Source organism: Anomaloglossus baeobatrachus, chromosome 5, assembly GCF_048569485.1.
Source record: "Anomaloglossus baeobatrachus isolate aAnoBae1 chromosome 5, aAnoBae1.hap1, whole genome shotgun sequence".
NCBI lineage: Eukaryota > Metazoa > Chordata > Amphibia > Anura > Aromobatidae > Anomaloglossus > Anomaloglossus baeobatrachus.
In genome coordinates this window covers 506,462,665-506,474,968 of record NC_134357.1, presented here as the reverse complement: position 1 = coordinate 506,474,968, position 12,304 = coordinate 506,462,665, and the positions used below count along the sequence as shown (strand labels likewise).

The 12,304-nt window shown below is 50.3% G+C and overlaps 1 protein-coding gene across 1 annotated transcript in view; it reads left to right on the top strand.

The window, feature by feature from the left end:
- LOC142312002 (uncharacterized) overlaps positions 1-12,304 on the top strand; it is a 177,664-nt gene that overhangs the window by 54,035 nt on the left and 111,325 nt on the right. The window contains 1 exon segment of the mRNA XM_075350876.1: positions 2,618-2,708. Coding sequence (XP_075206991.1) covers positions 2,618-2,708 — 91 coding nt within the window.

Below are 12,304 nucleotides of genomic sequence, written 5' to 3'. Positions count from 1 at the left end.
ATGCCAGAATCTTCCATATCTTTACACCAGGAACATGACATTACTTCTTCCTCCTTCCCCGATCTTCATAATCCTCAGATCTTAATCCTATAAAGCATCTCCTGGCCGAGGTAGATGAGGATGTTCAGAGAATGTCAGCTCCTCCATCTAATTTGCAGCAACTGAAAGAAACTATCCTGTTGGCAGTGACCAGTATTCCTGGGAAACAATCTCAAGACCCAATAGAATCTGTGACATGATGAATTCCTGCAGTTTGGAAGGCTAATGGAGGCTGAACGTGCTACTAGAATGGGTGTCTCTAATAATGTGGCCATTTAGTATGTTTTAACCCCTTCACCCCGGGGCAATTTTTCGTTTTTCATCTTTGTTTTTTCCTCCCCTTCTTCCGAGAGCCATAACTTTATTATTTTCCTGTCAATATTGCTATATGAAGGCTTATCGGTTGCGAAACGAGTTGTACTTTTGAATGAAACCATTAGTTTTACCATATCGTGAACTGGAAAACTGTAAAAAAAATTCCAAGTTTGGTGAAATTGCAAAAAAAAAGTGCAATTGCACAATTGTTTTTGGGGTCTTTACTTTACCACGTTCACTATATGGCAAAACTGACCTGGCAGTATGATGCCTCAGGTTGGTACGAGTTTGTAGATACCAAACATGTATACTTTTATCTCATTGGGGGAAAAAAAAATCAGAAGTTTCCCTCAAAAAAGAATTGCGCTTTTGTCGCCATGCTCCGAGACCTGTAGCGTTCTCAATTTTTGGGGGATTTGAGGCTCGGTGAGGACTTATTTTTTGTGTTTTCAGGTGATATTTTTAGTTATACTATTTTTGTGTAGATGCGCGGTTTTGATTGCCTGTTATTGCAGTTTAAAGAAATGTTGTGACCAAAACACTTAATTTTGGTGTTTAGAAATTTTCTATCATTACGCCCTAGGGGACTTTATCACTGTTCAGACTGATCGCTTGTGCATTCTGCTGATCAGAGCAGCATTGCTGCTCTACTGTTAGAACACATTGGTGGCCCGTGATCGTGTCATGGGGCCACCGATGACGGTCCTTTAAATTGCGCTCTCGGTGTTTGACAGCGCGATCTAAGGGGTTAATGTGACGCCCTGGACTAGTCAGGTCGTCCCAGGTAGTCACACACACACCCCCCCTTCCCGACTAGGTGACAGCAGCCAACGAAGAAACCCTTGTCACCACCCTCCAGGTTTGATGTCCACACCAGTGGAGGCGGAGCCAGGCGGTTGGCTCCGCCTACCGAGGAGTTCACAGGCCTGGAGGCGGGAAAAGACACTCAAGTGAGGAGTCAGTGGTAGTGCAGATTAGAGAGAAGTCACGTTCAAGGGCAGACCTGTGCCCAGGCCTGCCAACAGACAACTCCGGTGGCTGGGTTGGAGCCCAGACACCCTTGGCAAGGAGGCAGACGGTGGTGGCCGTCTGCAGGAGTTTGGATTACAGACGGTGGAACCGTAGGGACCGGGGTCGGGTGGTGGCCCGCCGGTACCGAACCGGGGAACCGATTGGAAACCGGAGCACCAGGAGGGGTACTCAGACCCAGTACAAAGCCCTGAACCGACAGGGCCGAGTCAAATCAACTGATTGCGGACTGGACTTTAGGACCTATCCCACACAGGACCCGTTAGAAGACAACAGCCCAACCATACAGGGTAAAGCCACACCAAGGCATAGAGACCCAAAGGGCCAGCGTCTGCGGGCAAACGGGCTCCTACGGCATATACGAGTCGGGGAGTGGACTACCGTTGCTTAGGCATAGGAGTCAAACATTCATACAAAGAGGTGCAGGAGAAAGGCGGAAACCACCAACCTATTCTGGGAGAAGCTGCAGCCAACTGCGGGCCCCGTTCATCACCCCGTTTGGTTTACCAGAGACTCCAGTGTCTTGTGTCATAGTGAGTAAACCAGTGCCTTCGGGCCGTGCACCGCGCCGCAGAGCATCAGCACCCTGCACGCACCCGCTCCCACGCCTCGGCACCTCCCTCGAGCCCCCGGGACCATCATTCCCTTACCCACGGAGGGGTCAACACCAAGCTGCGCAACACCGTTCCCGGGAGGCCTAGTTAACGGCAGCGGTGGTGTCCATCTATTCACCACAACCCGTGGGTGGTGTCACAAACTTACATCCCAAACCAAACCACCGCGGCCCTAGCCGTGGAACTTCCCCGTCAAGTCCCTGCGTGTAGCGCCAACTCCCTTGCAGAGCGACGTGACCCCGGGTCCGTGAGAGGATCGAGCCACCACCCACCGTACGAGCACGGATCCGAGCGGCTTGGCGGGGTGGTACATTAACAGGCATGAGTGGATCTCTGATCCACCTATGTCTGATCAGATCAGCTGACATGTACGGAGAATATCGCCACCGAAGCCCGCGATAACCGGAGGGAGGTGACCAAGGACATACCAGTACATCTTTGGGTGTAAAGGCGTTAAACATGGTGGAGATAACAGAATAAGGCTGATCGTAGTCATTAGCTGATGTCTGGATCTTCTCACAATTTTTTTGTTGTTATTGATTGGATTTTGATCTTTGTTGTTCAAAAACATTTCACCAAACATCTCCAACTATCTGTGACTTTTACAATTTTTATTTCAGGGTGAAGATGTGACCCATATTAATACTACAGAGACATATGTGAGGGTTGATGAGCGGTGTAAAGAGGAGATTCCTACAGATAACCGCACTGGTGAGTAGTGACCACTAAATTCAAAGAAATCACAGGTTCTACTCACTCACTGGTTGTAGAATAATAATAACTAGATCTGCACCCCCTGGCAGAATACCGCACCCGTGTTGTTGCTGTGGTTTGCAGCGTTTTTGCCTTGGTTTTGCCGCGGGTTGGTCCCTGTGGTTTTTTACCATTATCTATGGCAAAAAACGCAGGTACCTGCTGAAAAGAAGTGACATGCTCATTCTATTTGCTGCAGAATTTCTGCAGCAAAACCTGTAGGGGGAAAAAAAGCAGTGTGCACACAGCATTTTTTTTACCTTAGGTTTTGCTGGGGAATGACTACAGAAAGGTTATGAACATTTTCTACAGCAATTCATGCAGCAAAACCACGGCAAATCTGCGGCAAAAACCGCAGCGTACGCACAGGGCCTTAATCTTTTATATGGATGTTACACTTTAAGATTTAGAGGCCGATTCATTAAGGCTGGAGCCGTGCAATCAAGTTTTAATAAAGTGGTTTGGTGGTGTAAGATATGCGGAATTCATTGACGTGCATGAAACTTAGTGAATTATTCCACTACAGTCAATGCACCACCCACCTTGGTGGACCTGGCTGAGACTGGAGTGAAAATGTCAAAAATCAGGACGTGGTTATGTTCAGGTGCTAAGCAGTGGTGCTGAAGTGGAGTTCCTACTATCCAGACTGCCAACCTGCTGGTTTTTCATCTCTTTAGCCTTCCCCTCGACTCAGAAATCGCTTAGGGGAGAGAGGCTTATACTGGGCTACAAAGGGGTTGCCAGTACTGAAGTACTGACTTGCCGTGCACTGTGGAACTTTGGCTGTACACAAGTGAGGGAGTAGTGGCCGCTATCTTGGAGCTTCATCATGAGGCTGGGGAGTGAGGAGGAGAATGTGGAAGCAGGTACGTCCGACATTGCTCTCCCAAGCTTCTGTCACCCTGTCAGCCCTGTTCCTGTGCCCCAGAGCTGATCTGGTATTTTCACTGATGAGGATCTGCTTGGCTTAGATGTAATCTGAGTCCTAGAGCCATTCTGCTGCTCCTGCAGACTCCATCTGGGCAACTCCTGCAATATAAGGGTACTGTCACACTAAGCGACGCAACCAACGATCCCGCCAGCGATCTGACCTGTCAGGGATCGTTGGTGCGTCGCTACATGGTCGCTGGTGAGCTGTCAATCAGGCAGATCTCCACAGCGATCAGAGATCAGCCACCAGCGACCTGTGTAACGACGCTGTGCTTCGTAACCGTGGTACACATCGGGTTACTAAGCAAAGCGCTTTGCTTGGATACCCGATATGTACTTTGGTTACCAGCGTCCGCAGCTGCCAGAAGCCGGCTCCCTGCACACGTAACCATGGTATACATTGGGTTACTAAGCAAAGCACCTTGCTTGGATAACCGATATGTACCTTGGTTACCAGCTTACCGCAGGCTGCCAGAAGCCGACTCCCTGCTCCCTGCACATTCAGATCGTTGGCTCCCGCTGTCAAACACAGCGATGTGTGCTTCACAGCGGGAGAGCAATGACCAAAAAATGGTCCAGGACATTCAGCAACGACCGGCGACCTCACAGCAGGGGCCAGGTCGTTGCTGGATGTCACACACAGCGACATCGCTAGCAAGATCGCTGTTGCGTTACAAAAAACGTAACTCAGCAGCGATGTTGCTAGCGATGTCGCTTAGTGAGACGCGGCCTTAAGTTTCCTGAATGGATTCCAGCCAGGGAAGGGAGGCAAAGTAATCCAGGCATAAATTTAAGGTTCCCATACACCATTTTCTCAGAGGCAGTGGCACTGGCCCGCTGCCATACCCTGCATACAATATACTGTTCTCCTTACATGCCTGCTATAATCCCTGTATTAACCCTGGTGAAGATCTTCTGGGCTGAGAGACACCAACTGGGTCCTAGTGCCATCAGGTTGCTACAGGTGCGGCCCCTATCTTTCCAATCCCTCAAACGTGAGTCCTCTGCACAGTAATCAGATTGGGGTGACTGACGCAGCATTTTGGACCTCAATTGGCGCGTTCTGACATTTATAAAGGGTGGAAGACACGGGTGAAGGAGTTTGCAGCACCGGAGGCCTCTCCCACATAAGGTGAACATTTGTTACTTTCTGGACACAGGGACATTAGCCTCTGAGCACTCCTTTCATGCCATAGTAATTCTCATTTGCACACTTAGTGTATTGGAGTACACAAACCCCAGTCACACACCCTACCCATTAGTAGAGAAGACGCTGTGGGGTGTTGTTGTCTTGATAGAAAATCTGAAGACTACCCTATACTCTTCTCTATGTTATGCTCAAGTTTCTGCTAGAATAAGCAGAAGCAAAAGCTCTACAGCAGCAGATAAGCTCAAGGAATTCGCTAGGGGGGGACCAGACGGACAGCACCAGAACATTAAGGGTTGGTGCTTACTTCATAAAAACCCCAGTGTACCGTAGAGGGCAAATGTTGGAGGATGAGATGTATTAAGGCTGGGGAGACCTAACTCTGCTCCAAGACTCAGAGCAGTTACTACAGTCCATCTCAGTTTGTATGTGGTCACCGATGAGGAAAATTTAGGAAGTACGGTCAGATGTAGGTGTCGCGGGCGGGAGAGAGGCCGCTGCGCTCTCGCTAACACTCGGGTCCGGCGCTGCTGCTGCCTGCTGCTGGCTGCTCAGTGGCTCAAGCGGTGGGCCGAATCCGGGGACTCAAGCGGCGCTCCTCGCCCGTGAGTGAAACGGGTGGTTTTGGGTTTGGGGGGTTGGTCCGTGACGCCACCCACGGTTTGTGGTGAGGTTGGTGCACCATCGCTGCTCTGGACGGGGATCCCAGGAGCGATGACAGGGAGCAGCCGAGATGTTTCTTTCCCCTCCGTGGGTAGGGGGATTTGGTGGTCCCGGTGCACGGTGAGGGAGACTGGGGAAGCAGGGTTGGCGAGGTGTAGGGTCGCGGGGGCAGCGCGGTGCCGGATGGCACGGAGGTACTCACTCAGCCAATAACGTATACGGAGTCTCCGGTAAAACAAACGGATGGATGGACGGGTCCCACAGCCGGCTGCGGTGGTCACTCCCGGACGGTTGGTGGTGGCTGCCTTTCCCTGCACCTGTTGTGTATCTTCGGTCCCGATGGCTTCCCACCGGTAACCCGCTCCCCAGCTTGGATGTGTGCCGGAGGACCTACTTTTGCCCGCAGGCTCTGGCCCTGGGAATTCTAGCCTTGGTGGTAGCTGTATTTCCCTTCTCGGTTTGGACGGTTGCCTTCTATCGGGTCTTTGCTGCTAGGAAACCCCGGAGGTTCCGGTCGCTAACGGATTTGACCGGTTCAACTGCGACTCCAAACCTGGTCAGGGTCCGTAGGCTCTGCCGGTTTGTGCTGGCTTCTCTTCGCTCCCCGGTTCGGTACCGGCGGGCCACCGCCCGACCCCGGTCTTACGGTTCCGCGTCGATCGGCCTCTCCTGCAGACGGCCACCACCGTCTGCCAACCTTGCTCTTGGCGCCCGGGCCACGTACCCGGACACGGTCAGATCGCTTCTCCACTGCTCCTTTACTCCTTCCACTTCACTCTCCCTAACTGTTCTGACTTCCTTTCCCGCCTCCAGGACTGTGAACTCCTCGGTGGGTGGGGCCAACCGCCTGACTCCACCCCACCTGGTGTGTCCATCAGCCCCTGGAGGAAGGCAACAAGGATTTGTGTGTGACTGATGTGCCTATCTCGAGGTGTGGGGTGTGTTGTTGCAGTACCTGTGACGACCTGGCTTGTCCAGGGCGCCACATAGGATGCAGGCTTTAAGTGGCCATATCTCTGAAGTGGAATCCAGAGTATCATATTTGGAGCTCAAACTTTCCCCTATGGCGAACAAAACTAAACAAGGTGACTGGGTGAGCCGATACATGGCTTAAAAAAACAGATGATCTTGAAAACAGACTTTGTTGAAATAATATTAGATCTAGGCCTCCCTGAAAGAGCTGCAAGGTAACACGTTGAAAAATTTATTGAAACCTAGTTTAAATCTAATTGGGGAGATGAATTCTCCCCCATTTTTGCAGTTGAGAGGGCCCTTGGAATCCCTGCTAAACCCCCACCTCCAGGAGCCCGCCCTAGCCCATTCCTAGCATGGCTTTTGAATTGCGAGGGCAGAGATGTCGTATTGCTCCTTGCTGGGCAAAGAGGATCACTCAAGTATAGCGAGACAACAGTCTCCATATTTTGAGATTTCTCGGCGAATCTTCAAAAACAGAGTTAGCATTTAGTGGACGCCAGGAGACAATTTAAAAAAACTGAAAATTTCTTCTATGGTTTATCCGGCTCACCTCTGCATCGTATAGGACAGGGCTGTGGAGTCGGAGTCGTGGAGTCGGAGCTCATTTTGGTGGCGTCGGAGTCGGTATAAATGCACCGACTCCGACTCCACGACTCCGACTCGGATCTGCCGCTCAAACCGCGCGGATCCGGATTTTGACGGTCCGGGTCCGCTCAACACTATCCCTGACCCATTCCCTTCCCAAACACCAGTGCGTTTATTAGGCAGCTTCTCCCGCCAATTATCGCCTTATCTGAGATTATAGTTCACTTCCTGTCTAGATTCCTGCAAGGTGCTTTCTGGTATTGTATCTCCTGTTTTCTGACCCGGTTTGTCTTCTTGTTTATACAAACCTCTTGGCTCTGGACCTTTGCTATGTATATTGAATCTGTGATGCCTGCTCTGATCTCAGATAACTTGACTACGTCTTTTACCTTCGTCCGCCTGTAAATCACACCCATGTCTCTGACCCTCTGCTGCAGACCCAGGGACTATCCTGCAGTCGTACCTGCTGACTACTGACAGCCAAGCCTATCCTCATCATCAGAGGCCCTAGTAAATACCTTGTAGTCACTTTAGTGTCACTGGGCCTTAACAACTTACCAGCGATCCCAACAGCGATCCAACCTGATAGGGATCGCTGGTAAGTTGCTAGGAGGTTGCTGGTGAGATGTCACACTGCAACGCTCCAGTGATCCTACCAGCAACCTGACCTGGCAGGGATCGCTGGAGCATCGCTACACGAGTTGCTGGTGAGCTCACCAGCAACCAGTGTCCCAGCCCGCAGCGCCGCGTGGAAGCGATGCTGCACTTGGTAACTAAGGTAAATATCGGGTAACCAACCCGATATTTACCTTGGTTACCAGCGCACACCGCTTAGCGCTGGCTCCCTGCATACCTAGCCACAGTACACATCGGGTTAATTACCGGATGTGTACTCTGCTATGTGTGCAGGCAGCAGGAGCAGGCTTCTGCGGACGCTGGTAACCACAGTAAACATCGGGTAACCAAGAAGCCCTTACCTTGGTTACCCGATATTTACCTTCATTACCAGCATCCCCGCTCTCACACTGCCAGTGCCGGCTCCCTGTTCCCTGCACTCCTAGCCACAGTACACATCGGGTTAATTACCCTGTGTACTCCGGCTACATGTGCAGAGAGCAGGGAGCCGGCACTGACAGCTGAGAGCGGCGGACGCTGGTAACGAAGGTTAATATCGGGTAACCAAGGTAAGGGCTTCTTGGTTACCCGATGTTTACCGTGGTTACCAGCGTCAGCAGAAGCCGGCTCCTGCTGCCTGCACATTTAGTTGTTGCTCTGTCGCTGTCACACACAGCGATGTGTGCTTCACAGTGGGACAGCAACAACTAAAAAATGGCCCAGGACATTCAGCAACAACCAACGACCTCACAGCAGGGGCCAGGTTGTTGCTGGATGTCACACACAGCAACATCGCTAGCAACATCGCTGCTGCGTCACAAAAGTTGTTCGTTAGCAGCGATGTTGCTAGCGATGTTGCTTAGTGTGACGTGGCCTTTAGTCACGCCCCTTCAGTGTAAGCCAAGTCCATGGCAGGGTGTGAACAAAACCCACCAGCGTTAACATGGTATAGTGCAAAAAATCAGGAGAGAATATGAAAGCCTTTATAAAATCTGATGGAGGGAATGCTGTACCTATTTTATGGTGGTTCTGTATAGTGAGGGAACATCAGTATTTGTCAAGTACTTTAGACATTGTGCAACTGTGGCAGAGGAGGAAGATGAATAGTGTTCTGTGAATAATGCAGCAATTCAGTTGAGTTCACCCCTTAATGAAAATAGCTAAATTGTGCCCAATTAGCCATTTTACCTCCCTGATCTCATGTGACTCAGTGTTTCAAGGCCTCAAGTGTGAATGGGGAGCAGGTGTCTTAAATTGGTGTTATTACTCACACGCTCTCATACTGGTCACTGTAAGTTCAACATGGCACTTCATAGCAAATAATTCCCTGAGGAACTGAAAAAAAGAATTGTTGCTCTACACAAAGATGGCCTAGTCTATAAGAAGATTGACAACATCTTGAAACCGAACTACAGCACAGTTGCCAAGACCATACAGCTGTTTAACAAGATAAATTCGACTTAGAACAAGCCTCACCATGGATTCCCAAAGAAGTTGAGTGCACATGTTCAGCGTAATAACCAGAGGTTGTCTTTTCAATATAGATATACAAGTGCTACCAGTATTTCTGCAGAAGTTAAAGTAATGGGGGTCAGCCTGTCAGTGCACAGACCATACTCCGCAAACTGCATCAAATTGGTCTGCATGGCTGTTGTCCCAGAAGGAAATCTCTTCTAAAGATGATGCGCAATAAAAGCCTCCAACACTTTACTGAAGACAATAAAGGTACCGTCACACTAAGCAACATCGCTAGCAACATCGCTGCTGAGGCACAACTTGCTAGCGATGTTGCTGTGTGTGACATCCAGCAACAACCTGGCCCCTGCTGTGAGGTCGTTGGTTGTTGCTGAATGTCCTGGACCATTTTTTAGTTGTTGCTCTCCCGCTGTGAAGCACAGATCGCTGTGTGTGACCGCGAGAGAGCAACAACTGAATGTGCAGGCAACAGGGAGCCGGCTTCTGCGGACGCTGGTAACCAATGTAAATATCGGGTAACCAAGAAGCCCTTTCCTTCGTTACCCAATATTTACCTTCTTTACCAGTGTCTGCCGCTCTCACGCTGTCAGTGCCGGCTCCCTGCTCCCTGCACACGTAGCTGGAGTACACATCGGGTAATTAACCCAATGTGTATTGTGGCTAGGTGTGCAGGGAGCCGGCGCTAAGCGGTGTGCGCTGGTAACCAAGGTAAATATCGGGTTGGTTACCCGATATTTACCTTAGTTACCAAGCGCAGCATGCTTCCACGTGTAGCGACGCTCCAGCGATCCCTGCCAGGTCAGGTTACTGGTGGGATCGCTGCAGCGTCGCTTAGTGTGACATCTCACCAGCGACCTCCTAGCAACTTACCAGCGATCCCTATCAGGTTGTATCGTTGTTGGGATCGCTGGTAAGTTGTTTAGTGTGACTGGGCCTTAAGGCGGGCTTTGCACACTGCGACATCGCAGGTGCGATGTCGGTGGGGTCAAATTGAAAATGACGCACTTCCGGCATCGCATGCGACATCGCAGTGTGTAAAGCCTAGATGATACGATTAACGAGCGCAAAAGCGTCGTTATCGTATCATCGGTGCAGCGTCGGCGTAATCCATGATTACGCTGACGCGACGGTCCGATGTTGTTCCTCGCTCCTGCGGCAGCACACATCGCTGTGTGTGAAGCCGCAGGAGCGAGGAACATCTCCTACCGGCCTCACTGCGGCTTCCGTAGGATATGCGGAAGGAAAGAGATGGGCAGGATGTTTACATCCTGCTCATCTCCGCCCCTCCGCTCCGATTGGCCGCCTGCCGTGTGACGTCACAGTGACGCCGCACGACCCGCCCCCTTAACAAGGAGGCGGGCCGCCGGCCACAGGGACGTCGCACGGCAGGTGAGTGTGTGTGTGAAGCTGGCGTAGCGATAATTTTCGCTACGCCAGCTATCACCACATATCGCTGCTGCGACGGGGGCGGGCACTATCGCACTCGGCATCGCAGCATCGGGCTGCGATGTCGCAGTGTGCAAAGCCCGCCTAAGACTTAAGGACATGGATTACCAAGTCCTGTGGTCTGATGAGATCAAGATAAACATTTTTGATTCAAATGGTATCAACCAGGTGAGCAGTACAAACACAAATGTGTCTTGCCTACAGTTAAACATGGTAGTGAGTGTCACTGTTTGGGGTTGCATAAATGCTGTCGACTGTGAGGAGCTACAGTTCATTCAGGGAACCATGAATGCCGACATGTACTGTGACATACTGAAGTAGAGCATGATCCCCTCACTTTGGAAACTGGGCCACAGGGCAGTATTCCAACATGAATGCAAGATGACCATTGCCTTACTAAAAAAAAACTGAGGGTAAAGGTGCTGGACTGGCCAAGCATGTCTTCAGACCTAAACCCTATTGAGCTTCGGTGGGACATCTTGAAATGGAAGGTGGAAAAGCACAAGGTCTCTAACATCCACCAGCTCAGTGATGTCGTCATTAAGAATGGAAAAGGATTCCAGTGGCTTCTGTGAAACTCTAGTGAGCTCCATGTCCAAGAGAGTTAAGTCAGTGCTTGAAAATACTGGTGGCCACAGAAAATATTGACACTTTCGGTACAATTTGAGCATTTTCACGTAGAGGTGTACTCACTTTTGTGAGTGGTTTTAACATTAATGGCTGTGTAAGGATTTTAGAGGGCACACCAAATTTACACTGTTAGAAAAGCTGTACACTGACCACTTTACATTATACAAGTGTGTCATATTTTCACTGTTGTCCCATGAAAAGATATGATATTTATAAAAATGTGACGGGTGTACTTACCTTTGTGACATACTGTGTGTGTAATATAGATATATATCTATCTATATATATATATATATATATATATATATATATATATATATATATACTAGAAGGTGGCCCGATTCTAACGCATGGGGTATTCTAGAATTTATTGTGTAGGTAATGTATCATTTTTGTTATATATATATATATATATATATATAGATGTTGTGTGTAGTTGCCAGTGTTTCTGTAGGGCGCTGTAAATGTTCTGGGTGTTGTCTGGGTGGGGGGGGGAGTGAGAGCGGTGTTGTTTGTGTGTTGCGTTGTGTGTGTTGCGTTGTTTGTGGAGCGCTGTGTCTGTAGCGTTGTGTGTGTGTGGTGCTGTGTGTGTTGCGCAGTTTATGTGGGTGTGGGGTGCGTGTGTGTGTTTTGGGGAGGGAGGTATGTTTTGTGCAATGTGTGTGTGTTGCGCGGTATGTGCGTATATTTGTGTGTGCCACGGTGTTTGTGTGTTGTGTGTGTGCGACATTGTCTGTGTGTGTGGGTGTCTGTGTAGGGGGGTGTTTGTGGTTCCCAGTGTGGTGTGTTGTGCGGTGCGTGTGTGGAGGTGTGTGTGTGTTTTGGGGGCAGGTGTGCACCTCGCATCGTGCTCCAACCCCATGCTGCACACCCCCATCGTGCTCCATCCCTCAGGCTGCGCACCCCCCATCGTGTTTCATCCCCCCATTCTGGGCACCCCCAATCGTGCTCCATCCCCCATGCTGCACCCCCCATCGTGCTCCATCCCCCATGCTGCGAACCCCCATCGTGTTTTATGCCCCCATTCTGGGCACCCCCCATCGTGTTTCATCCCCCCATTCTGGGCACCCCCCATCGTGCTCCATCC